At 38.6% G+C, this 27,779-nt stretch overlaps 1 protein-coding gene and 1 long non-coding RNA gene across 2 annotated transcripts; one reads left to right on the forward strand and one right to left on the reverse strand.

Annotated features, from left to right (window-relative positions):
- Positions 1 to 3,399: 3,399 nt before the first annotated feature.
- LOC146406170 (uncharacterized) lies at positions 3,400 to 4,068 on the reverse strand. The gene is made up of 2 exons (XR_014807674.1): positions 3,730 to 4,068; positions 3,400 to 3,621 (listed from the first exon to the last, which is right to left on the reverse strand). It is a non-coding gene; the product is annotated as an uncharacterized LOC146406170 (long non-coding RNA).
- Positions 4,069 to 4,352: 284 nt separating this feature from the next.
- On the forward strand, positions 4,353 to 22,961 carry RWDD1 (RWD domain containing 1). Its single transcript, XM_001928520.7, has 7 exons — positions 4,353 to 4,616; positions 12,259 to 12,324; positions 14,788 to 14,918; positions 18,595 to 18,738; positions 19,666 to 19,798; positions 20,298 to 20,360; positions 22,663 to 22,961. The coding sequence occupies exons 1-7, from the start codon at positions 4,544 to 4,546 to the stop codon at positions 22,782 to 22,784; spliced, it is 732 nt and encodes a 243-aa protein (XP_001928555.1). The 5' UTR covers positions 4,353 to 4,543; the 3' UTR covers positions 22,785 to 22,961.
- The last annotated feature ends 4,818 nt before the right edge of the window (positions 22,962 to 27,779 follow it).

Here is a 27,779-nt window from a genome sequence, read left to right on the forward strand (position 1 = left end):
GGGAAATCACATTAACCTTTAAACTTTGAAATATCACAGCCAATCAAAGCCCTTCCAAATGCAAAGATTTGGTAATTACTTGATACCACAAAATATAAAGTTTAGATACAATTTTAGCTTCTAAATAAGTCTAGCAAAATTTGGCACTGGTCACTAAGGAACAGATACTTGGCAGGCTGCCTGAGAGTAGACAGCTCCATGAGGTAGTGGGCACACATCCATAAATGTGACCTCTGGACCAAAGAGAAATGATGGTTATCTTCAGAGAGACAAAGTACATTATTCCTGATCTGAATTATTTTTCTGTACTAACTGCCAAGTAGAGTTAAACTTTTCTAATCTCAGAACACCAGAAATTCAGAAATGGCTTTCAAATAGTTTCCTCTGCTGCCCCCCAGTGGTCCAGAGAGGTGACTGCACCCACCCCTAGTGGTAGTGTGATACAGTAGTAAAAATTCCACGTAGCATTTCTGTAGTATGCTGGCTACTTTAAACAAATAATCCCATTTACACTTTACAACAAACTGGTGAACAGAGTCATATATTATAAAATGAGTTGTTGAAATGACATTAACTTACATGGAGAATGTGAAGGAATTTTGTATGAAATTCCATACAAATGGGATGTTTTCTCATTGATATAATTATCTTATTAGATAACTAATGAATTGGAATCCATAATTGGAATCATAATTGGAATCCAGGCCTATATAAGCACAATAAAATAAGTTCCCTCATTTTATTGATGTGGTGACTGAGATATAGAGAAGTCAAGCACTTTGCCAAAGGTCACAGTACCTACAACTGATGGAGCCAGAATCCAGCCCCAGTAGTCTGACTTCAAACACTGCATTCCAGAGCACTGAATACAGCAATAGGAGGCATGTCACACGCCTGCCAGGGCCAATTCCCATCAATAAATATCTAAAATATCCTGAGTTCCGACAATAAGATGCCCTATCACACCTGAGTCCCTCTCTTTCCACTTCCACTGTACCTGCATATATAATAGCCCACTTTCAAGGCACTGTATGAGGAACATGTACAAATGCTATTTCCAGTCTATCCACTTTATACTTTCTCCTTACATGCAAAGTAATGGTGGAAGTTAAGCCAAATTAAAACTCATGTTGTCAGCACTTGCCATTTGGTTGCTCAGAATTGAGGCCCCCATCTTGTCATTTGGTTCAAGAACATTTCATCAAAGCTTTTAGGAGAGTAACAACACCCACAGACATCACTCTTGTGGCCATAACATTTGGGTCAGAGATGTTCACTGCTAACACTGAAATCTAGTACATACAACTGTCTCCAATATAAGCATGATCTTGAGTAATCCTAGAAGTGCTTCATATATATATATATACACACACACACGCACACACACACACACACATTCACAGTACTATATATTACTAGTTACTAACAGTGAACACACTGATATCCTATTTTAGAAAAAGCACTTTTTTTTGGTCTTTTTAGGGCCGCACCCTCAGCATATGGAAGTTCCCAGGATAGGGGTCAAATCAGAGCTGTAGCCACCAGCCTACACCACTGCTCACGGCAATGCTGGATCCTTAACCCACTGATCAAGGCCAGGGACCGAACCCACAACCTCATGGTTACCAGTCAGTTCATTTCCACTGCACCACAACCGGAACTCCCACACTATTCTTCATAACACACAATTTACTATTTTTCAAATCATTTTATAAGCTTATATAGCTTGTAAGTGGCTAAGGCTGGGCTTCTCATTTCTGGTTCCAGATTCCGTGACAGTTGTTCTCACTACGTTTACCTACCTGCAAAGCTTGAAACACACTTGTTCTATAACATCATATAAAAATTCTCCAATTTCAGGAAGGTAAGGGCCTTCCTGTGTTCTGTCAAGTTTCTGTTGTCAACATGGAATTAGAGATCAACCAAAAAATGCCTCATGAGGCCCATGTAGGTTTGACTGATCTGGAGGTGTGTTTTCTTATTATATTAGCACTGGAAATTTCCTAGAAAGTCATCTCCAGTATTAGAAAACAAAAGAACAACTCTTGTACATTCTAACATGAGGGATTTACAATGAACAGATAAAAGGTTTGAAAAGGATGTTTTTACCAAAAATTCTGTTAATAGTAAAGCAAATAAAGGGGAGTACCATTTACTAGATAAAAACTTGTATCCAATATTAACCTTTATCTGCCATGAACCTTAAATTGGTTGCTTTTCTGCACCTATTTTGATTTTTAAAAGATATTTATTTGTCTTTTTAGGGCTGCACCTGAGGCATATGGTGGTTCCAGGCTAGAGGTCAAATCAGAGCTGCAGCTGCTGGACCTATGTCACAGCCACAGCAATGTGGGATACGAGCCGCATCTGTGACCCGCATCTGCAACGCCAGATCCTTAACCCACTGATCGAGGCCAGAGATGGAACCCACGTCCTCATGGATACTAGTTGGGTTCATTACCACTGAGCCATGACGGGAAATCCTGATTGTTTTAAATGTTAGGAAATTAAAACACTTTTTACTTGACATTTTTCTTAGATCCACAGGTTTCAGGTGCTATCAACTTCCTTGCCAAACTCATTTTGTTTTCCTCGCCTATCATTTTTATCATAAGAACTTCATCTTTCCAGTCATTCTAACCCCATATTCCCCTTGACTCCCTTTCTCACAACTCATATCTAACTCCTGACAGCTTCAAAATATATCCAGAATTTGTTCTGTCCTATAGCTCACGTTATTGTCTTTTGCTCAGATTATTACCATAGCCTCCTAAAAGGTCTCCATACTTTTAGGCTTGTTGCTCTTAAATATATTTATACTCAGTAGCCACTGGGGTCTTTCTAAAGTAAGAGTCAGACTGTTACTCTTTAAACTAAACTCCCTGATGACCCTACATGATGTTCATCTGCCACACCAGCTTCCAAAACACCAAGTGGGCTCCCACCTTATGACCTTAGCATTGGCTGTGCCCTCTGCACAGAAGCTCCTTCCCCAATAACTCAATGATTTTTCTGAACTAAGAATATTCAGAACAAGAAGCAACTTGTATAATTCATTTTCATCAGGAGAGTTCCCACTTTTTCCCTAAAAGTTTAAAAGAATGCCTCAAATAGGGAGTTCCCATAGTGGGTCAGGAGAAACAAATCTGATTAGTATCCATGAGGATGCAGGTTTGATCCCTGGCCTTGCTCAGTGGGTTAAGGATCTGGCATTGCCTTGAGTTGTGGTTCAGGCTGGCAGCTACAGCTCTGATTCAACCCCTAGCCTGGGAACCTCCATATGTCGCCAGTGCGGCCCTAAAAAACAGACAAACAAAAAAACCCCACAAAACTGGTTCCCCCTACTATACAAGTAAAACCAGCTTTAATATAGAAAACAAAACAAAGGAAAATACAAACGAGTGTGAAAAACCTTTTATTATGTCTGAAAACTGTTTGGAACTTTAAATCTTTTAATATGTCCTTTCATTTTTTTGCATTAAAAAAAACTTAATACAACCACGTTTCTTATAAACACAAATAGCTAATTAGCAGTCTTTCCTCAAAAGCATTCTGTTAAGCCATTTCCTTAGCTTGTGTCATAACAGTTCTTTGATAATTCTCCGTAACTGCTGCGATGAACTGGAAGAGAACATTATTACAATGTCATTATTTCTTTAGTTTCATTCTCCCAAATAAAAGGTTCTGACTCTTTTTCGGAATAATGATAATTACTTTTACATTGCTTACCAAAACTGTTAAAGAAACTTAAACACCCATTTCTTCAATTCACAGAAATATGCTATCAGACATATTTGGATCTATATTAAGCCGAGTTCATTTTACAAATTCAAAAGCGAAGCCTAGAGATCTGAATCTAGAACTAAGGTCTACGGACTTTGAGTTGATTTCTCCCCAGATTCTCTGAGGCTATTCAGCCCGATCCAGTACTAGAACTTCTGCTCTTCTGCCCACACTCCCATGGGACGTCAAGAACTTGAAGGTTCGAGAACCGTACAAATCACCTAGGACCCGTCACTAGCCAGCACTAAGACGCGAATCTGTCCCGTCGGTCTCCGCTACCAGGTCACAACCCGGAAACCGGAAACAAATTTGGCGGGGGGCCCAAACGTGCCGACCCTGGCTACCCAATGCGCCCCCGGCACGCCGGGCCGGCCTCAAGCCCAGATACATCGAGCGAAGTGCTATGTTGAGGGGCTTCTCAGGCTCAGGCCCTGCAAAGCCCAGGAACCAATTCTTAGGTGTCCGTGGCAAATGCCAGACCAGACGCCAATCCTATCCCAGCAAATCCCGACCGGGCGTGGGTCAGGCAGCCCAGCAGCCAGGCCTAACGAGTCGAACGCGGAACTAGGGAGCAGCCGGAGGCCCCTTCGGGGAGGTTGCTCAGCAGGCCTAGCCTGGCTTTGGACCCCAGGCCTTCCAGCCGGGGACTCTGCGCCTGCGCCCGCCGGGGCGCTGCCTGCTCTCCCGGCGCGGCCGCGGTACCGGCTGCAGCGCGCCGCCTGGGTGTCTGGGTGATCCATGGGCTGCAGCGAGGGCCGCGATGACAGATTACGGCGAGGAGCAGCGCAACGAGCTGGAGGCTCTGGAGTCCATCTATCCTGACTCCTTCACAGGTGACTTCCGCGGCCGCGGGCCTGCAACTACCTGGCTGTGGAGTGGGACGGGCCGCAGCCTCCACGGCCTTCGGCATCCCGGGCCAGGATGGAGAAGGGAACAGCGAGGCCGCGTGGCCTCCTCGCCCACCACTTTCCTCTAGTTCTCGCGAAGTGTGTACAAGTATTTACTAGCGACTCTATGGCTGTTTCCCCCTCTCCGCTAGTTCCCTGAAATCTCAAAGTCCGGGCGAGGCTGGCGAGGTCCCTGGAGTTTCAGGCCTGGGATTCAGTCGGGGGCGCTTTGGTTTTTGTGTCACTTAGCAGCCAGGGATTTAGTAAAACGAACGTGGATATTTCAAGTGGGAGGAATCTTTCCAGAGCCGCAGAAGTGTCAGCTTTCACATTTTCTCCTTTATTCAGGTAGAAGCTGTTTTTCCTAAGATGGTGTTTTAAAGTTTGTGAGTTCTCAAAGTTACCCAGAATCAGTTTTGAGAGTAGCGCGGTCCCTGAAGTTCGTTGTTTTTCTTTTCTTTCTTTAAAAAAAAATTTTTTTTTCTTATTAACATTCTGACATTTTGCCCAATGCCCAAATGAATGAGGGGGCCCAAATTTCAGTTCCGTGAGATCACAGGTAACTGAACTAATAGTAGGGTACCAAACATCATCTAGCCTGGCTTCCTCTTGCTAGAAGCAAAGTAATGGAAGCTCAGGAAAGGTTAAATGCCTTGCTCTGGGTTGGCTAGCAAGTTAGTGTCAGGACTGGTAGTAAGAGTTAGGGCTGGGACTTGGGATCCAGCTGCAGCTGGGATAAGGGGGAGTGGAAGATTACTTGGTAAGTCAGGCTAACATAAGATATTATTGAGAAGTTCATTAAATATATTTTAAAGGAAGGGCATTCTTCTGTATTAAGCCATCCTTCAGATGATTCTGAAAATGCTGCAAGATAACCATTATCATTATCGTTTCTCTCACTTTTACACTCAGTTTTTGAGAGGTGATCTGATAAAGCCAGTATGAGAGAGTATAGCCTAGGTTTGTGAGGGTTATGTTCCCTATCCCTTCCTTTGAGTATTGTCCATCACTGATTGTCAGAATTTAGAGTGTAAGGTAGGTTAACTCATAAACTCCAACCCCTCACCCTTTTCATTGCTTAGCTTAGTTTTCTTAGTTCTACGCTTTGATCACTGCTTGCAATGGTAGCAAATTTTGTTCTGCTTTGCCAACAGGCAGATGTCTCTCAGCTCTCCCTGTATAGCTCGTCCTGTTCATGTTCTCTCTCACCAGCAATACAGCTGTGCTGTGAGGATGTTAAGGGGATGAGTGAAGAGGGGTTTGAGAGTGTCATTAACTGGGTGAGTGTGTATGGAGTATGGCTCCCTTCTCTCTCCTTGCTTATATATCAATGTCTAAATAAAATAGAATATAGGGTCACTCGTTGGATGTATTCTTAATCATGACATTTGGTCATTTCTAGTACATTGGTGATATAACAGCCATGAACACAGTGTGGTCCAGAGTTAAGAAAGCATAAGATGTGCTCTTTTTGTTTCTTTAGACATAAGGTATCACTCATTAAAGATGTGCATGTAAGCATTTATGAAAGTGACACAGTTTTAACCCTAAAATAATCAGATGGTTCTTTCAAATTGTACTAGTCTCTGATATAGTTCAGTATGTGAAATTCTTGTCAGATGCAGAAGTGCTTGAGGATTCTGAGCCAGGTTAATAAAAGACACCCTGTGAATCTTTGATGCATCAAGTATTCTGCAGTATCAGCCAAGCCCATCTGTCTCTAATTCCTATTAGCATTCCTACAATTGCAGAAAATAAACTAAAATGAGATGTCTTGGTTTGTAGTTCTTTAGGAACTTTGTCTCACTCATGATCAAGTTTTTAATGAAACCTCAAGGAAAAGCAGAGGACTTTGGAATCATGTATTTCCAAGTTTGGTCTTTTGAAATCTTGAGGATTTGCAAGGTTTACAGTTTTACAACCGTCCTTTGTGTTGCCTACTTCATGTTTTAACATTTTCATATCAGGTTTGAGAAAGAGAGCTTACTTGTGTCATTTTGCCAAGGAATGTTAATTGGTAGTTTTCTGATCTCATTTTAAATCACATTTAATATTAGATCTGGTAAATGGTCAATGCTGTTGTTGAAGGAAATATACTTTTTTTTTTTTTTTTTTAAATAAACAGCTGAGTTCAGAGAAAGCTTTGTTAAGGATATCGTGATCTCCTTGTGGATGCCGAAGAGGCACAATTCAACTGGCCATAGTCCTAGGCACATAGACCTAACCTGACTCTAGAATTGATTGCTTGACCATTCGCAGAGAATGTTTGGCCCAATGTTGCATTTGCTGTGAATTGTAACAAAATCATAATATAGTTTCTTCTTTTTTTCCTATTTTGTAGCTTGATTATACATTGATCCAACCCTCCTAACAAGGAGTCTTTCCGAAATATAACTGGGGCTCTCCTGATACCACATTCTCCTTCGATAGTTCTTCACTTGACAAGGTCCTGCTAAGACAGTTCAATTTGGTTATTCTCATTTCTGTATCAAAGTCTCTGGCTATTTTGAAACAAATTGGTTGGCCTCAGGCTAACCGAAAGTCAAGATTCCCTTAATTCTGTTTGGTCTTACATAATTCTGTATTTGTGTATGTCAGTACCTCTAAGTAGCAGTCATGAACTTAACCACTATAACAGCCTCTTAGAAGGGGGGCAGAAGTCATCCTGTGAGAGCAATTTTTCTAGGACACACACTCTGTAAGGCTCAGAGGGACTTATTTTAATAAGAGCTGATCTGGTTCTTTGTGAAAACCTTCAGGTCATTTGTGTGTCCCTTTAGTGTGACTTCCAGCTACTACTTCCATTTTCTCTGCTCTTGACAAAATCCTTAATTCTGTAGTTTACCATTGTCAGCCCCCATATCACCTAACACTTTTCCTGCCCCTCTAATTCCTTCCACAATGCCCAATAACCTTACTCGTTTTCTCAAAAGTATTTTGATCAACTCACAATGGTGAAAGTCTGGTGTCTTTAGTGAAACCTAATCTTTCCTCTACTTGCCCCAGCTTCCAGCAATACACTGGAATAGGATTATTGCTGGATGAGAATTAAGGAATAATGATCTTTGCAAGTCCAATTAAGTAAGTTTCCCATTCTTATTTTAGTAACCTCCAAGTTTTGGAATATTACATCTTTTTTTTTTTTTTTTTAAATTAGGTTCAGCTATGATAGACACCCCCCCCCAAATAACTAGTTTTAAAAAGGTAAAAGTTTATTGCTCTTGCACATAAATGACAGTTGTGTAGCTCAAGAGTCCAGGAATTCCTCTGGGATCCAGGCTGCTTCTTAGTTCGTTCTTTGTCATCCCTAAGATGTAGTCTCCCCATTATGTTGAAGATGCCAGCATTCCTTTTCCTGAAAACAGATAGATCCTGGAATGAAAAAAGAAAAGGGGAAAAGGAAAAGGAGTTTCTCAAGGAAATTTCCTCAAAACCATCAAAGGTCTTATTTCCTTCCATCTCATTAACTGGAACTCAGCCATTTGGTGGGACCTGATTTGCTGGGAAAAATAGGCTTTATTCTGGGTGGGCAGTTGACTCAGTTAAAAATGGTAGAACTGGAAGAGGGGGAGAGCAGATATTGGGGAATATCATTAGTGTTCTCCAGTATCTGTTTTTGTTTGTTCTTGGTTCCCAGTTTTTTTCTCTGTAATGGCAGTTTTTGGTATGTTAGTGGTATCAGCTCCTTGGAAAAATCGTATAACCTCTCCAAGTCTCAGTTTCCCTAGTTATTTAATAAGGGATAATGTAAGTGTAAATACTTTATAACTGTCAAACAAATATAAGGTACTCTTTACTAGAACTGTACCATCTTAGTTGTTGATTCTTCTAATAACATGGCTTCATAACTCCTGTCTTTACCAACCAGCAGTTTTGATTTCCATTTCTTGCAGCTGCCTGGGGCCTTAGCCACACCTTGGAAACATCGTCTTTAAACTTGTGGCCTCTGAAATCCCTCTTTCTGTCCATACAGTTCTTACATTTGCATGCGTTCCATCAAGAATTCTCCTAGGTTAATAGTTTATCAGCTTCTTTCTTGTTCATCTTGCCTCTCTGTTTCATCTGGCTCCTCTGGCTCCCAGGGTCAGGCAGTTCATTGATGTTCTTGCTAGCATTCCCATGTCCTCATTTTCCACATAGTTTCCTCATTTACCAGATATTTACTGTGTGTGATGCTAGAAGCTGTCTCCTGGGAAACAGCCCAGTGTGGTAATTCTTTCAGGGACGTGTATATAGAAAGCAGCCACAGCAAAGGGAGAGGAGACGGTCTGCCTTGTTTTAGAGAGCTGAGGGGTGATGAGGAATTATGTGAATGAGGTTGCAGGAAGGGGCACATGTGCAGAAGCATGACTCTGAGAGAAAAACGTGTTTAGAGGACAAGTAGCTGGGTGCGCCTAGAATATAAAGCAAGAAGTGAGAGTCATGGAAAATGAGGCCTGACCAGTAAGCAGGTGCCGCATCACAAAGGATCTTGTTAGGGATTTAGATCTGATTCTACAGGCCAAGCTCACTCCTCGGGACCCCCACCCCCAGCCTCACAGGCAGAGGGCACATTTTAGACACTCCCACGTCAGACCTGGATCTTGGCACTTAGGGGGCCTCACAGATAAAACAGGCTTCTCTTAAGTTTGTCTTTACCTAACCTGGCTGCTGCTTTTCTTTTAATCTCTGGAACTCCTCCTCCTCTTACTTTTGTTCTCCAAATTTGGGATTCTGTACACAGTTGATATCGGCCCTTATTTCTCGCTCTCTGTTCTCTCTGGAGATTTCATGGAGTTGAATGGCTTTAGCTAGCCACCTCTCTGTGGATGATCCCTAATTAAATTCAGGCCCAGTTCTCTTTAGCTCCATTTGCCCATTTCTGATTACATACTTGATGCCTCCAACTGAAGGTACCCTGTGTCCTTCGAGTACATCTGGTTTTTCTTTTCTGTTTCTTGTTTTCGTTACTGGCACCGCCTGCAAACTCACGTTGTCATCCATCACCATCTTAGATTTCTCCCTGATCCCTCCTATTCCCTTTGCTACCACCCTCGTTCAGAATCTCATTAACTTTGCTGAGATAATTCCGGTAGATATCTAGTTCCATCCTGTCTCTAGTCTTATTTTTCTCCTTCCATTTTATGCACTGTTGCTAGATTTATCTTCTATGTTTAGAAACAGAATTCTGACCTTATTACTACTGCTAAAAAAAGCTATTACTGTCCACAGTAAACTTTCAACTGTGTTTAACTTGTTTTTTTCACATATACATCCACCACTGGAATAATTTCTAATTCCTTGCATATTCCTTAAGCTTTCCCACTGTTATAACCTTGCTGTCATGTTGCTCTAAGCTCCATTCCTTTTCTCCATCTCTATTTACCAATATGCCTTAATTCTCAGTCTAGCTCAAGTGATTTTCCTGGGATTTCTCAGCTGGGAAAAAAATTTTATTTTCTTTTTAAATGAAACTCTTTACAGTTTATTCAGTTCTACCAGTTACTAGCTGTATAGCTTTGGGCACATTTTTGAAAAGCTCTTTTATCTCAGTTCCTACATCTACAAAATTGGGATGATACTATATTTAATTGATTCTAAGAGGTATTTTTACATTTTAATATCTCTGAAATATGAATTTGTCTTATACTTGATTATATATCATAGTTCAATTGGCACTTTTTTCTTTCTTAGTGGTATATAAGGTAGGGTGTATCACATACTTCATGGTTTCTTAAATTTGGTGAAATACGCTAACAGTATAAAATCATGGTTTTGGTGTGAGAAAGGAACTTTGTATAAATGCATACAACAGCACAGGTGCAAAGTAAGGCTCAATAAATGTTAGCTGTTTTTATTGGGTAACCCCTAACTTACAGCCTATGGAGCCAGAGAAAATGATAGTAAGTTGGAGTGTCATTGGGTTGATCCTTTATTTCTGTAGTTGCAGTGTTTACATTTCATGATATGTAAGCTAAAGTTAGTCATGGAAAAAAAATGGGAATGAAACACATCAGATATATTTACACACATTTGTTAGAAAAAAGGTAGAGCTTTATTATAATTACCTTTTAGGGATTTTTCAGTGTAGGCTGTACTCCCTGAGGCCAATTAAAATAGGAGTCCAGTGAACCTTTTATCTTCTGTTCTATTATTCATGGATGTTCATCATTGCTTCGAGTTCTTTTAAACTTCAATTAAAATGAGGGCATATGTCTTGATAATTTTATTGATAATATTTATGCAGACTTAAGTCCTTGAGTAGAAAAAGCTTAGTAGTTTCCATGGTGAATTCTTCAGAGATCCCTTTGCCCTTTCATTTTAGACAGAGACTGCTGAGCGGCTACCAACCTGGATGCCTCCTGGTGCCTCCTGGGCCTGGGTTGAAGCAGACTTTTCTCGTGGGCTCAGCAGCCATCACTAGTGGCTTGAATTTTGCTTGTTTACTCTTAATGGTTCTGAATATGAGTTTTCTGATTACTGTCTTTCTCTTTTCATTCTATTAGTTTAACTCATTCATTGAGCCAAAATTTATTGAGTTTTTAGATGCTTCTAGGCACTGATCTAGGGGTTTTAAGAGTTTTTACAGTATTCTTGTGGGGAAATAGATCATAAACAGACTTAGTGTCAGGTAGACATCAGGCTGTGAAATGGTATACAGAGCTTTCTTATTTATATAAATGTTGATTTACATGTCTTGCTTAACAAATTGGGAGCAATTTGATGTGTGGATTCATGGATAATTTTGTAATTCTTTGGAAGATGATAGAGGCTCAATAATTTGTGAAGGAATAATCTTTGGTTCTAGAGATGATATGGAAGAAAGAGATAGCTGGAAGAAACAAACTCTAAAACCTTAAAATTTATTGTTTGTCATGGAGATTCTGAATTGTACCTCAGAATCTGTAAGTACTATAAGTGTAAAATTAGTGATGATATGGAGTTCCTTTTGTGGCTTAGCAGTAACGAACCCAATTAGTGTCCATGAGGATGTGGGTTCAATCCTTGGCCTCGCTCAGTGGGTTAGGGATCTGGTGATGCTGTGATCTGTGGTGTAAGTCACATAGCCAGCTTGGATCCTGAGTTGCTGTGGCTGTGGTGTAGGCTGGCAGCTGCAGCTCCGATTTGACCCCTAGCCTGGGAACTTCCATATGCCGCAGGTGCAGCCATAAAAAAGCAAAAAAAAAAAAAAAAAAGCAGCAAAAAAAACTTGGTGATAATACTGAGTATTTACGAGTGGGTAGTTTCTGATGAGAAACATCAAACTTTTATTTTTGCGATTTTATTTGAAATGTTTTAGAATGTAATTTTCCAAGTATAGGTGGAAATTTTGAATTAAAAAGTAAATTACTTATTAAATTGATTTGATAAAACTCCAGGAGGGTATCATAGGTATTTTTTTCCCATATTAAAAAAAACCCTAGGTTTAAGTAGAAATTGGTGGGTGTTTTATCATTTGAATTGTTCCATTCAGTCTGTATATGTGGAAATGGACATACAGGCTAGGGATCAGTTTCTAGGACTAAATATCGATATTTTGCTAATAAGGAAAAGCATCTGCCTTAGGAAGCGTTTTAATAACTTAACCTCTGTGTATATTTTCTTACAGTATTATCAGAAAATCCACCCAGCTTCACCATTACTGTGACATCTGAGGCTGGAGAAAATGATGAAAGTAAGTCTAATAAAAAATACTCTTAAGTTTTTCTAAACCTCTTTCTCAGGAATGTCATTCATTCTGCAGCCATTGTGCTGAGCATTGCACGTCGGAGGTGCTAAGAATCTAGTATGAATGTTACGTGTTTCTAGTCAGTACTCATTATGTAATAATGACTTCTAGAGATATAGAGAAGTCAGTGAGATGTATTCTGACACCGTAAGCTAAATTTTTCAAGGTAAAACAGAAACATTAACAATACAACAGATTGAGAAAGGTAGGAAATTTTTATCTAAAACAAGACTGCATGCACATATAATTTAGTGGTTGTGTGGTTTTCCATGGCATACCATGAACTTTTTCTTCTTTGGATATTTAGATTGTTTACTAGACATTTGTAGTTATAAATTGGGCTAGATAAATAACCTATCTGCATATTTTCCCCTCTCATTAGGATGGATATTGAACTGTTATTTAAATATGTATCTGTCCTTCTCTTTAGGTTGGATATTGCACTATTATTTAAATATGTATATACATAAGACAAGATAAAAACTGGTATTATACAACTGTAGAGCTAAGATGAATATACAAATTGAAACAAAGCAGCTATAAAACTAATAAAATTTAATTAAATTTGGCACATGGGCAAGTGTCTTAAGTCCATTTCCAATTTTAATCCAATTCAGTTAATATTGTAATTTGATAAAAATCATTATATAAGTTAGTGTTAATAACCCGAAGGATTTTTTTCTCCTGTTAAGACAGTCACCTAAGGGGTTCCCATCGTGGCGCAGCAGAAATGAATCTGACTAGGAACCATGAGTTTGCAGGTTCGATCCCTGGCCTTGCTCAGTGGGCTAAGGATCTGGTGTTGCTATGAACTGTGGTGTAGGTCGCAGATGCGGCTCAGATCCTACGTTGCTGTGGCTGTGGTGTAGGCCAGCAGTTGTAGCTCCAATTAGACCCCTAGCCTGGGAACCTCCCTATGCCACAGGTGTGGCCCTAAAAAGACAAGACTGAAAAAAAAAAAAAGACAGTCAACTAAAATTCTGTCATGAGTACTCAGTTAGTAATACCAATTTTAGTAGTCACTTGGTAACTCTAAACCTGTCCTGTAGAACTGAAAATGAGGTTAAAATATTACTGAAATCTGAATTTAAAAGATATTAGGTACAGCGTTATTTATGTACATTTATATAGATAGTATTTGTTTATAGATTTTATATATAAAGTCTCAATTACAACAAGAGCACCCTTTTATATTTTGTTTAAAATATGAATATATGTATAGAAAGATAAAGCATCCTGTAGTAATACTTTTAAGATACTTTAAATATTCCAAAATGGTAACAGTGTTCTCTTCCCGAGGATTATTGTTGATTTTGTCTTTCTCTACTGTTTTCCTAAATTCTATAGTAAGTGTCCATTACATCGTCTAGTAGAATCAATCAATACAAAAATTTCTTGTTCTAGCAATAAAATTGGAAACATGTTCATTAAAAAAGAAAAAATGCCAAAAGATGCTGTGTATTTCTTACTGACCTAACACTCAATCTTTTTTGTATCTAGGGACTCATAAAATTATTTATTGATATCATATACAAAAATTAAAACAAAATATCAAGCATAACATTTTGAGGTACTTTTTTCCATTCCCATGGAGAGAAATCTAGATTTTAATCAACATCATCAAAATCAGGAGGCTTTAATAATTAAAATGTCTGTTACAGGAAAGGCAAAATCTAGACAAATGATCATCATGAGTATTAAATTTTAACAGGAAATGTTTAGCACTACTGCTTAGTTGCAGATTGCCTGGCAAATTGAGAATTCATCAGGCTTAATAACAGAAAGAAATTTTGTGCTAGCGTGCCTGTAAGAATCGCACACCTATGTAAGTGTCAGCTCTGAATCGGCATAGGCCAAAGACTGGGAAGCACACATGCAAGGGTTGGGTTGAATGTTTTTTGGACAACCTCTCCTACTGTCCAGTTTACGACCGTGTCCTTTAGCAGATCACTTAAGCAGTGCCTTGCTGGCCTTGTGAAGATAGAAATATGGACTCCAGGGCAAAAGCCAGATCTTCTGGTAGAGGCCTGAAAATGGGCCTAAGGTCATGCTTTTTCTGTGTGTTATATTTAGTGCCTTTTGTTCATCTTCTGGAGAGTTTTTAAAAGAATATCATCCTCTCTGACATGTAATATGGTAAAATACTCAAAGTAGTAATGTACTTCACGTGTTAGAATTCATCTTTGGTACTCCTGTGGTTTGTTTTCATTTATCGTTGTGGTACATGTTGTTTGTATTAGTGATTATCTATTTGGTCTCATAGTAACCTTGTTTTTCATTGTAGGAAAATCTGTTGTGCTACTTTTCATTGACATATTTTAAATTAATTACTGATTCAGCAAAGTTACTGATCTCTGTAATTGACGTTTTAAGGTATTCATAATCAAAACTCTTATGTTGTATTTTTAGCTGTCCAGACTACTCTCAAGTTTACATACAGTGAAAAATATCCAGATGAAGCCCCCCTTTATGAAATATTCTCCCAGTTAAATCTAGAAGATAATGATGTCTCAGACATTTTAAAATTATTAGCATTACAGGTAAGGAAATAACATTTTGTAATGGCATTATTTTTTTGGCCTTAAAATATTATACAAATGTGCTATTTTGTATTAATTTTAAGAGTCCAAATGTGCTATTAAATATGTATAACTAGTGTATTGAACAAGCAGAGTCCAAATGTGCTATTAAATATGTATAACTAGTGTATTGAACAAGCAGAACTCATGGTGAGTATGTGTGTGTATTCACAAAGCAAAGCCCACTGTGCTTTTAAAATATGAGTAAGATAAGTTTTTCCTATACTCATGTTTGAAACTCAGTCAGCCCTGAGACTTTTATTTTCTATTTTTTGTCTTTTTTTTCCCTAGGGCTGCACCCATGGTGTATGGAGGTTCCCAGGCTAGGGGTCCAGTCAGAGCTGTAGCTGCCGGTCTACACAGCAGTGCGGGATCTGAGCTGCATCTCTGACCTACACCACAGCTCATGACAATGCAGGTTCCTTAACCCACTGAGTCAGGGATCCAACCCACAACCTCATGGTTCCTAGTTGGATTCGTTAACCACTGAGCCATGGCAGGAACTCCAGCCCTGAGACTTTTAGGTGATAAAAGTCCGTTCAGGGTTACACTAAGTCATAGATACAGTTTCAGTTTGGTTCTCAGAATGTGTAATCCCATGTGCAGTTAAAAATTCAACTTCAAAGAAAATTAAAACTCTTTGCCACTTCTGACGTGTTGCAGGCTAGCTGCCTGTAGTCTGGTAGGAGGAGTGGTGATTCATTATTATTTGCCTTTCCTATATCTCCTTCTAAGCTTACAGATAGCAACAATGGTTTATGACCCTTCAAGAGGGGATGTTGTATGGAATTAAAAATGGGTATTGGAAAGTTCTTCCCTGGCTAGTTCTGAGATAGGAATGAGCTGCTCACAGTCTGGGAGTGGCAGATATTTAAAGCTCACTCCTGCTTGAATAGAGAGTTTTTATGGGCTCTTTAGACTAGGGAGTAGGAAGAGCAAGTAAAATCTTACTCCACCATCTTAAAAGCAGAGGTCCTAGTTTTGTTTTTCTAAGAACAACTGGTAGAAAACGTGTCTTCACTTTATATGTGACTTGTAGATTTCAAGGATTGTTGATGCTCTGAATACCGATATCTGGAGCTGTTAGAGAATGAAGAATGAAAGAAGATACAGCAAATATTAATGTATGTTGATCCTGGACTCTGTTCACTCTTAAATCCAGTATCAAATTATATTAATTCCATATCATTTGGTTTAACATTCTTCATTTAAAAACATTGCAGAGAGCCTGCGACAATAAAATATACTATATTTAGTCAGTCATGTGTTAAGGAAGTTATTTGATCTGAGTGATTTTTTATATGCATTTTATATTTTATTTATACTCAAACTCTTTTCTTTCAAAAAGGAAGTTTTGATTTCTTTTTGATACTTACCTGAGATCAGATGTTTTGAGGGAACATTTATATTTTTTCTCTAAAAATTGTTATATGATTTTTAGTTTTCAAAATAATGAATTTAGAGTTCCTATTGTAGCTCAGAAGGTTAAGGACCTAAAGTTGTCTGTGAGGATGTGGGTTATATCCTTGGCCTCGCTCAATGGGTTAAGGACCCAGTGTTGCCACAAGTTCTGGCGTAGGTCACAGATGTGGCTCAGATCCAGTGTTGCTGTGGCTGTAGTGTAAGCTGGTAGCTATAGCTCTGATTCGACCCCTAGCCTGGGAATATCTGTATGCCACAGGTGTGGCTGTAAAAGGGAAAATAAATAAATAAATAAATTTATATTACAAAAAACTAAGAAAATACAGAAAATTATGAAGAAGAAAATAAAGATTACTCTTATTCTCACCTGTTAACATTTTGGTGTAATATAGTTTTTACTTATATTTATAGTCTCTCTGCTCCAACCAAAGTTAGGTCATTCTATACATAGTATTTTGTAATACACTTTTTAAAAATTTATTTATGTATTTATTTTTGTCTTTTTAGGGCCGCACCCATGGCATATGGAAGTTCCCAGGCCAGGGGTCAAATTAGAGCTATAGCTGCTGGCCTGTGCCACAGCCATAATAACGCCAGGTACAAGCCCCGTCTGCAACCTATACCACAGCTCACGGCAACGCCAGATTCTTAATCCACTAAGCAAGGCTAGAAATTGAATCTGCAACCTCATGGATACTAGTCAGATTTTTTTCTGCTGAGCCATGATGGGAACTCCCAATATTCTTTTTTTTTCACATATATGTCAGCATCTTTCCATTTTAGTAAGTGTATACATGAATCGTTATTTTTGATAACTGCATGGAATTTCACAACTTAAATTTATTTCTCATTTTTACCTGATTTAATATATAATTCTTTGGGAGTTCCCGTCGTGGCGCAGTGGTTAATGAACCCGACTAGGAACCATGAGGTTGCGGGTTCAATCCCTGGCCTTGATCAGTGGGTTAAGGATCCAGCATTGCCGTGACCTGTGGTGTAGGTCGCAGACACGGCTTGGATCCTGTGTTTCTGTGGCTCCGGCATAGGCCAGCGGCTACAGTGCTGATTAGACCCCTAGCCTCGGAACCTCCATATGCCGTGGGTGCGGCCCTAGAAAATACCAAAAAAAATAAAATAAAATACATATATATATATATGTATATATGTATATTTCTTTGAACATTCTTATATATTACCTTTGTAAACCTTCAGAGCAGAGTCTCCATTGACTCCCTAGTACCTGGCACATAGTATGTACTCAAACATTTTTTTGAATAAATGAAAAGAACAAGTTATTGATAAGTATATTAGTTCAGTGTTTTCTAGAAATAGGATTGCTGGATTAAAGGGTACACATACTGGAGTTCCTGTCGTGGTTCAGTGAAAACTAATCTGATTAGCATCCATGAGGTCGCAGGTTTGATCCCTGGTCTTGCTCAGTGCATTAAGGATCCAGCGTTGCCGTGATCTGTGGTGTAGGTTGCAGATGTGGCTCGGATCTGGCGTTGCTGTGGCGTAGGCCAGAAGCTGTAACTCCAATTCAACTCCTAGCCTGGAAACTTCCATATGTTGCGAGTGTGACCCTAAAAGACCAAAAAAAAAAAAAAAAAAGATACACATATTTACTTTCAGACACACTGCCAAATTGACCTTTCCACAACAAAGGAAACCATTAAACAAAATGAAAAGACAACTTAAGGAATGGGAGAAAATAGTTGCAAAAGATGAATGGACAAGGACCTTAAAATCTTCAAAAAGCACAAACAACTCATACAACTCAACAACCAAGAAATAACCTAATGGAAGAATGGGCAGAAGACCTAAATAGGCATTTTTCTAAGGAAGGCATACAAATGGCCAGTAGGCATATGAAAAAATGCTCACCATCTCTATTAGAGAAATGCAAATCAAAACTCCAATGAGGTACCACCTCACATTGGTGAGAATGGCCATCATTAATAAGTCTACAAATAAACCCTGGAGAGGGTGTGGAGAAAAGGGTACCCTCCTACACTGTTGGTGGGAATGTAAACTGGTACAACCACTATGGAAAACAGTATAGAGATTCCTCATGAAACTAAATATTGAATTTACAGTGTAACTGAATTAATAATCATATTATAAATGTATAAGTGTAGTGATTATGCTGAAACATATTTTTTCCCATTGGTTAGCTATTTTTATTTTTCTGAAGATTGTGTTTCTCACAACATAGGCAGAAGAAAACCTCGGTATGGTGATGATCTTTACTTTAGTGACAGCTGTGCAAGAAAAATTAAATGAAATAGTAGATCAAATAAAAACTAGAAGAGAAGAAGAAAAGAAACAAAAAGAAAAAGAAGCAGAGGAAGCTGAAAAGGTGTATTTAAAAATCCTGTTTTCTTCCATTATTCTTTAAATCTGTATTCTTTCTCTGTTTTTCTTTCTTTCTCTTCCTTCCTTTCTTTCTTTCTTTCTTTCTTTCTTTCTTTCTTTCTTTCTTTCTTTCTTTCTTTCTTTCTTTCTTTCTTTCTTTCTTTCTCTTTCCTTCCTTCCTTCCTTCCTTCCTTCCTTCCTTCCTTCCCTCCTTCCTTCCTTCTTTCCTTCCTTCCTCCCTTCCTCCCTCCCTCCCTCCCTTCCTTCCTTCCTTCCTTCCTTGTTTTTGCTTTTGGATATATCAGTAATTTTGGGGGGAAATCACCAAAATAAGTTCAAGTAAATTTTAATAAAGCTTTACTAAGTAAAGTATTAGGAAATCCCTCATTTACTTGGTGACACAGCATAGTAGTGATTAATAATCCCATTAGTTAATAAATTTCATGCAGGAAAGATTAAGAAATATAAATTATTTCACTTGCAGTATAGAGTTTAGAATTATAAAGCCCCCACCAGAGTGATTTAAATACTTATTACATGTTAAAAAAAACTTAGATTCTGCTTTTGTGATTCTGAAATCAAGTAAACAAGATAAATAATGATGTTAGTGTTATGAATTGATATGTATTTGTAACAATATTGTTAGTAGCAGCTTTCTTCTTAGTAGTGACTAGCAGTGGGCATACATACATTGCATATTATCTTTGTTTTTTGTAATGAAAATAAAAAGCAGACTTTTCCAAAATAAGTTGTCAAAACCAATGAGAGTAGTCAGTGCCGGCAGAAATCAGACTAAATATTTTAGAACCTGAAACCATTTTTCTCTGTTTTTCCTGTAAGTGGCTGTATTCATTTGTCTAGAAGATCATTAGGCTTTATTTTCTAACCGTTGTCTCCTTTATCTGATGACGTGTCTTTTTTCTTTTCTAAGCAATTATTCCATGGCACTCCTGTGACAATTGAGAATTTCTTAAGTTGGAAGGCCAAGTTTGATGCAGAACTCTTGGAAATTAAAAAGAAACGAATGAAAGAAGAAGAGCAAGCAGGAAAAAATAAATTAAGTGGTATGACCCCCTGCCGCCATATCTTGTTCTCTTTAGCCTTCTTGAATTCTCTTATAGCAAGAGGGTCACTAGGACAGGACCTTAGGAGGAAATAACGTAGGCATTTAGGACTGAAAGAGAAAACATTCACCCTGTATGATGTTTCTTCACACGTGATTATAACCGATTTTGGGGGCTTAGCCTTCATCTACATATAGTGGGTAGATCTTGAGATATAACTTCCACGGCTTTTAGGATCACAAGCCCCTTAAGAACGGTAAAATCAAACCCGTTTGTTTTCCTTGGATTCCGAGGAAGACTAGATTTTTCACTTGTTCCATTTTCATGTAAATACATTTTGTATACCGCTTAGCTACTTAGTGAGTTCAGACATTTATTGATATTCACAGAAAAACAGGTTTTCAGACTTGTTTTCTTAAATTATTATACCTTTTAAAGGGCTATCGAGAAGATGGAGGAAGATTGTGCTATTTGATTGAAGTATCTTTATTTCTTTTAGGGCGACAGCTATTTGAAACAGATCATAATCTTGACACATCTGATATCCAGTTCTTGGAAGATGGTAAGATAATATTAGAATTCCACATGTACATAATGTGTTGCTTTTAATATTAACCAATGAAAATCAGAGTGGTAACTTAATGTAAATTTTTCCTCTCAAAGCTGTAAAGAAATACATTTTGAAGAATAAATTCTAATGTTTGATCAATTTATATGTTAAACTAAAGCAATGTATTTTTTTAAAGTTTTATGATAACTTGAGCAACATCAGAGATTACAATAGATAAACAATATGGTCACATTAGCCTCTAATAACTGGTAAACCAGATCAGTATGACTCGAGTGGCCTGTTTTCCTCAAATTTCTATTATCACAGATCTGTGGAAACTGTACTCCATGATCTGTCATGGAGCTATATAAAAACCTCAAACCTGGAGCTCCCAGCATGCTCTCTAACCAAAAATCTTACATTTTTTTCATACCACTCTCAGTATCTTTGGAACGTCTTGTCCCATAAGCTTTCCTTCTGTTTTTTATCCTAACCCTTACCCTCATTCAGTCTTCATCCATTCCTTATCCATCCGTCCACAAATATTTATTGCACCCATACTTACTATAAGCCAGGCATCATCCTGGCTGCTGAGGATACACCAGAGAACAAATTAGGGAAATCCTTGCCCTCATGGAGCACAGGGCTTTTGTGTATTTCTTAGACTTAGCTCCATACTCAGTCACCCCTCTGGTCGCTCTCTCGAGTCTGTGCTGCGTTATCCTCTGTTGTGCCTGTCATGCCAGCTGGGCCATCTGGCCTTTCAACCGTGTTTCTGGACTGCCTTCTGGAGAAGGTTAAGAATCACTTGTCTGCTGCTAAGACATGCTTCTTACCCTGAGTTGGGCTCTTACTGACATTTTTTTTTTTTTTAATATCTTATTGCATTCTAAAATTTTTAGTCTTAACAGACAAATAAGATCCAAAACAAAAAAATGAGGTTATCCTTATCTATCCTCACTCTCATTTTAGGAGCTTTCTGTTTTGTTGAGAAATTCCAGATCCAGAAAGCTTAGTCTCATCCTTTCTTGAATTTTAAAAGTTTTCCTTTCTTTACTCATTTTTAACTCTTTTCCCCTTCTAATGGATCAAATATCTCCTTACATTCCAATAACTTAGCAAAAGCTCTCTGTTGATTATGCCTCTGAAATGCCTTTTCAGCTCTTTCCTCCTGATTTGAAAGTTTTATTATTTGTCAACTGGACTTTAGTAGTAGCTTTATAAATTATTTCCCTGCTTCAGTCTCTTCCTCTTAGTGCTCTTACCTACCTTACAGTCATCACCTCTGAGGTGGTGTTTCTAAACCCGTGTTTAATCATGTCATTTCTCTCCTTAAAATCCTCTGATGGTTCTCTGCTGTGTAGAGGTTGACCTACACAGCCCTTCAATCTAGCCTTCATTTGTATTCTCTCCAGATGTTTTTCCTCAAGAATCTTGTGTTCCAGTTAGAGATATCCAAGGTCTTCACTTTTTTCTCTGCCTTTGTATAACCTTCCCCCGGCTCCTTTGAATTACTTCCCCTGGCTCCTTTTTCTTCTTGGTGGAGTCACATTTATTGTGAAAATATTTCAGACGTCATCTGCTCTCTGAAGGCTTCACCACTTCTCCCAGGCCAAGCCAGCTATTTGTCATGGATTTAGCCAATTGGATTTTATTACTGAACTGCCCTTAGGCATGAAGCAAGACTCCTGCTCACTGAGTTAAATATCATTGAGTAGAGTCTGAGAGAGAAAGAAGGTGAACAATTTTTGGTGATTTAAGAGTACTCTGGTGTCCTAGTTTTGTGAACTACAGACACGCAGGGATACAGATGCTACATGCAAAGCCTGGGTATTGCTTCTTATAGAGCTTAGACATTTTGAATCTTGGAAAGGCATACCATTGGTTGGTTAGAGGGCAACTGGGTGAGAGTGGTGCCCAAGTTAAATTTGTCAATTAATTATAAGTATAGTCGAGCTTGAATGATGTACGTATCTCCAGAGATAAACTCCTGGTTCAGGGCTCACGGTCCATGATAATCAGCTTTGTATGACTCTTCAACTTCTAACATGCCAGATCATAAGCAATTCATTCTAGAAAGGCTTTTTTAACAGTTGGATTTTTTAGACTATGTACTGGAAGCCTGAAGTTGCTCTTAAAATAATGCGAGTGTCTGCTGACCAATATAGATCATCAATAGTATGATTTGTAGTGGTAGTTTAGGATTTGTCACTTGCACCTCAGATGCCTGTTTAGAAGTTCCTGGTGCTGCTAATATGTTGTGTCTTTTATTTCTGAGTATAAGACTGAAGATGGAGTCTTTTGTCATTTGCAGCTGGAAACAATGTGGAGGTAGATGAGTCTTTGTTCCAGGAAATGGATGACTTGGAGCTGGAGGATGATGAGGATGATCCAGACTACAATCCTGCTGACCCGGAGAGCGACTTGACCGATTAATGGACTGTCCCCTTCTGCAGAGAGGCTTGACTGCCACAGCATCTGTGGCTATGCTGAGAGGGTGTTGATGTTCCTTTCTTTTTTCTAAGAAAAAATAATTTTCAGGAGAATATTCTTCTGATAGCTTTCATCATTGAACTTAATAAACTGATCTTAAAATTTCAAATATTAATAAAATGTTTAATTCCTCTTACTGGTGGGAGGAAGGTCACATCTTTAAAATTATTTAGTGTTGGAGAGAGATCCTACCTGTAACACCAAGACTGGAAGACCGGCTGCTGCTATATGCAGGTGTGGGCTTATACACAAAGAACTGGAATAACTTGGAATTTCTATGCTGGAGAAAGTGGTGGCTTTTGGATTCTAAGGGTTGCCATTCATATAAAGTATTAGAAGACCGATATGAACATAGCATGAAACCTTCTGAAATCTGGCCTTAGTGCATGATAAATTTAAGTCCATGTTATTTATAATCAGGAAGAAATGGACTTCGGTCCTGTAGTACATTTGAATCAGAATCACCTGTGGAGTTATTAAAAAGTGTGCACTTCTATGCCTTTCTCAGTTGAGGGTAATAAACACTGAGCCTCAGTCTGATAAAACAGTGAAAGCTCATGCCAGTGATACAGGTTATTATGATGTACTCTCCTCATTAGGAACCAGGGTCCTACAGGAGTTCCTGCTGTGGTGCAATGGGATTGGCAGCATCTTGGGAGCACTAGGACACAGGTTCAATCCCCAGCCCAACACAGTGGGTTAAGGATCTGGCATTGCTGTAGCTATGGCATAGGTTGCAACTGTGGCTTGATTGGAGATCCCTGGTCTGGGAACTCCATATGCTGTGGAGAGGCTGAAAAAGAAAACAGAAGCCACTGTCCTATATCTAGCAAGTCTATCAGCTGTAATGTTCTCGACTTTTCTAATTAACCAGCTTAAAGTACTCTGAAGTCATGGGATTATACACTGCGAGAGAGTGTACATCCACATCCATGCATGTATAAGATCTTCATAATAATTTGGAATGACTGACCAGGTAGTCATTTGGGCACCAGGTAGGAGGGCAGGCTTCACCACGTTACCAGTCAGTTTAGTTGTGGAAGATCAAATTTTAATTCCAGTAGGAAATCACCTGTGCTATTGCAAATAGCTGCCTCCATTCACAAATGCATATACTGTATACTCGCAAACACAGCTATCTCAAGCCCATGTTACTGTTGGAGTCAGACCTCATGATTAAAATGAAATTAACACAAAACTATCATTGAAGAATTTAATACTTCTGACCTGCTTGCCTTGATCCCAAACAACAAAAAGGAATAGCAGTGATCAGTATTTCTATGCAGAGTCCAAGGCTTTGTCAAGTGAGATTTTGCTTTTCCTAAGGAGAAGTGCTTTCTGCAGTTGATCAGCAGTTGCATAAAAACTTGAAAGAGTGAATGTATCAAGTAAGGTTAAAGAAAAGCAGGGGTGAGCAATGTAGTGCTGAGATCAATGAAGAGCTGACCTTGAAGGATAAGAATGATTCTGCTTGCCTCTCACATGATGTTTTAGAGTCTAAATTTTATACGTTTTCTGCAGGTATTGAATCCACCTATGTTATTTCACAATATAGGCAGAAACTAATGAAGTGGAAATGAAGACAACTTGGTTAGTTCTAATGATGCTCCCAAATATTCCTATCCAGAGTAAAAATTAACTTTACTGTTGGCTTCATATTCTGGGAATTAACCAAAGACTGTTTCTCAAACTAGGGCACATGTAATTTCAAGATGTGTAACAGCATGACTGGTGGTATTTGAAGCAGTAATTGGTCCATCTTGAATTATAAGCTTTGCTCTTGGATTCAGGGAAAATTTTGTTTTGGTTTTTCTACTTGTGCTAAGTTGTATACAGTATTATTAGGTTAAAAACAAACACAAATATTTGTATTCATTACTGTATCCTTGGAACAATGGCAGTGAGTAGGCACCTTATTGTTGAATGAATTATGGAATAGAATGCAAAATGCTTATGCATCGTAAAGGTAAATTACAGGAGTTCAAGGAAATGTTCTATTTGCCATCTGTTGCTTTGAATAGTGCCTTTTAAGATTCAGCTTTGCTTCACATCCTTCTGCCAGCAAGGATTCCTTAGGGAACAAGTGGATAGATGCTAATCTAAGGCAATACATCTGAAAGGTTACATGAACTTTGCCTAGTTGAGATAAAACTAAGAGAGATAACATCTCTTATCAATGATAAGGATGACTGTGCCATCACAAACTCCAAAGAAAATGTACCAAGAAGTAGACAGAGGCATTCTTCTATTCCAGAAGAAAGGAGATTATGGGTTTTCAATATTTATGTTCTGTTAGGAAGGGGCAAACAGAAAATAAGTATGGACTTCCCGTGTGGCTCACAACATAACTACTCGGCGTTGCTTCTACAGTGGCTGTGGCTCCACCCCTGGCTTGGGAACTTCCATGTGCCCCAGGTGCGGCAAAAAAAAAAAAAAAAAAAAAAAAAAAGAGTAAACTACTGCGCAAGTAGCTCACAGTGTTTGCCTTTCAGAGAACATACACAACAGGCAAAAAGGTAGGCACTGTATGATTATAGGTCACAAACGTCAAGAACTGTAGGGAGTAATTTTAGAGTAATTTTAAAGTGACAAGGAAAATTTTCCACAAATGACACTTGAAGTGTGAGTTTATGTAAATGTGAATGACACTAGCTCACTTGCTGCTTTAGGACCTGTTTCAGGGTAACGGATGACAATATGCTGCCAAAGTGTATACTGTGAAGTTACAGGTTTCTATTTTATGTCACCTTTGTTGGGCAAACATCAAAGGGTTTGGAGAGAAAGAGGGTGAGTTGGGTTCCAAATGCCCTAAATCCCCTCCATTAATAAAAGACGGGAAAGTGCTGGTGAAATTTCAAGGATATTGGAAAGGGTTATCAAATCAAAAATTTAACAGTGGTTTGCAGGGCTATGATGTCACCTGAATTAAAAGGAAAATCAGTCCTTATTTAAAATTTGGATAATTCATTTATTGTGGATTTTACATTAACTTTTATTTTAAATATGGCATTAAAATATTATTTATCCTAGTTACTGAATTTTACCCATCTCCTTAGATTTTGCACCTGAGGTAGATGCCTCACTCACCTTACCATCACCCTTGGTGTTTCAGAAAGTTTCTCAGGGTTCCATTACCTCCATCCCCAAGGACGTTAGAATGACCAGAAAAAGAAACTGTGTGGAGCTTTCAGGCAAATGGGCCTCTGCATAAATCAAAGTGCTCAGTGGATAAACAAAACGAAGCCATATTACTGTAGCCACAGATTGTTACAGTAATTAATGATGTGAAATTACTCACGTGGGCTGCTGCCACAGGCTCAGGAGGTTAAAAAGTAAGTCATTGGGAGTTCCCATTGTGGCTCAGCAGATTAAGAACCCAACATAGTGTCTGTAAGGATGTGTGTTTGATCCCTGGCCTCGCTCAGTGGGTTAAGGATCCAGTGTTGCTGCAAGCTATGGCATAGGTTGCAGATGTGGCTTAGATCTGGTGTTGCTATGGCTGTGGTGTAGGGTGGCAGCTGCAGCTCCAATTTGACCCCTGGCCTGGGAACCTCCATATGCTGCAGGTGCAGCTGTAAAAAGAAAACAAAACAAAAAGTAGGTTGTTGACTTTAATCTTACCAGTCCAGACTTACTTAAATGTGACATAATCATTAAATGAGTGTGAATGATTCAATACTCCAGATTTGCTGGTATCTTTAATAGGTTGATTTTGTGGCACTCCGTAAGTATGCATCTAGAATATTTTTCTCCTATACTTTTGAGATAAAGTTAAAAAACTTAACGATACTAATTTGAATGTATTGCTGGACATTTAAATTTTGTGTTGAAGGTATCAGAGTGATCCACCTCTATGGAAGTGTCTTTCTGCATACACACACACATATATATACACACACATATATATAAATTTTTTTTTACAAAAACAATTGGTTGAGATTTCTCTTTGTCATTGGTGCTCAATTGATAATAAGCCAAGCACACTTTGAGCCAGCCCCTTGGAGCTTGAGCACAAAAGGAAAAAAGTAAGGATTCAATATTTAATACTTAATAGTTCACCACTGAAATTGGATACGATGGCTTAGCATAAAAATATCAGATAGTTCTGGTGAAAAAAGGATGTGGATTGGAATAATGGACTCTTCTAATGGAGGGAGCTTAAAAAATTAACATAACCTCTGACCCTCAATTTTTCTCATCTGTAAGGGGAGTTTAGAAAGTTCCTTAACATGAAGAAGTTATTTTTAAAATGGAAATTAACAAACACGATCAAAGCTGGTCAGTGAACAGTGAACTTCTACCCAGGACTTTGTCTACAAATCTCTACCCCTTTTCCCACTGCACCTTATCCTATCTGTCCTACTCAATCAAATGATAATGAAGACGCCTACGGCTATGAAGTGAAGATTTGCATTCCCTGAAATCCAAATGTTGGCATTTTAACCCCCAAGGTGATGGTATTAGGAAGTAGGGCCTTTCAGAGGTGATAGATGAGATCGGTACCTTTATAAGCAGAGTCCTTGTAGGCTCCCTTGAGACTTCTGCCACGTCAGCTTACAGTAAGAAGACTGCCAAGGAAGCAGATTCTCACTAGACACAAATCTGCTGGTGTCATAACCTTGGACTTCCCAGCTTCCATATCCGTAAGAGATGAATTTCTATTGTTTGTAAGCCACCCAGAACACGGTTTTTTGTTAGAACTGCCTGAATTAAACTAAGGCAAATACTCCTCCATCCATCTTCCTTCTGCCGTTATTTCATTAAAAAAAAAAAAAAAAAAAAAAGAATCCAAGGAAAAAACAAAAGATTATTTGCAGTGTTGGTGGCACCTCCTTTAGCTACAGCTGTGCAAATGTTGTCCTGTGTTTGCATCTGTAGCAGCAGCACTGCCTAAAGTGAAGAGCTTTGCAGGGCTGGAACATCCCAGCTCCTTAGCTT

Source organism: Sus scrofa, chromosome 1, assembly GCF_054392235.1.
Source record: "Sus scrofa isolate SSC_HxYL_T2T_F1_AM1 chromosome 1, Sscrofa_HxYL_maternal_Yorkshire_Landrace_v2.0, whole genome shotgun sequence".
Classification (NCBI taxonomy): domain Eukaryota; kingdom Metazoa; phylum Chordata; class Mammalia; order Artiodactyla; family Suidae; genus Sus; species Sus scrofa.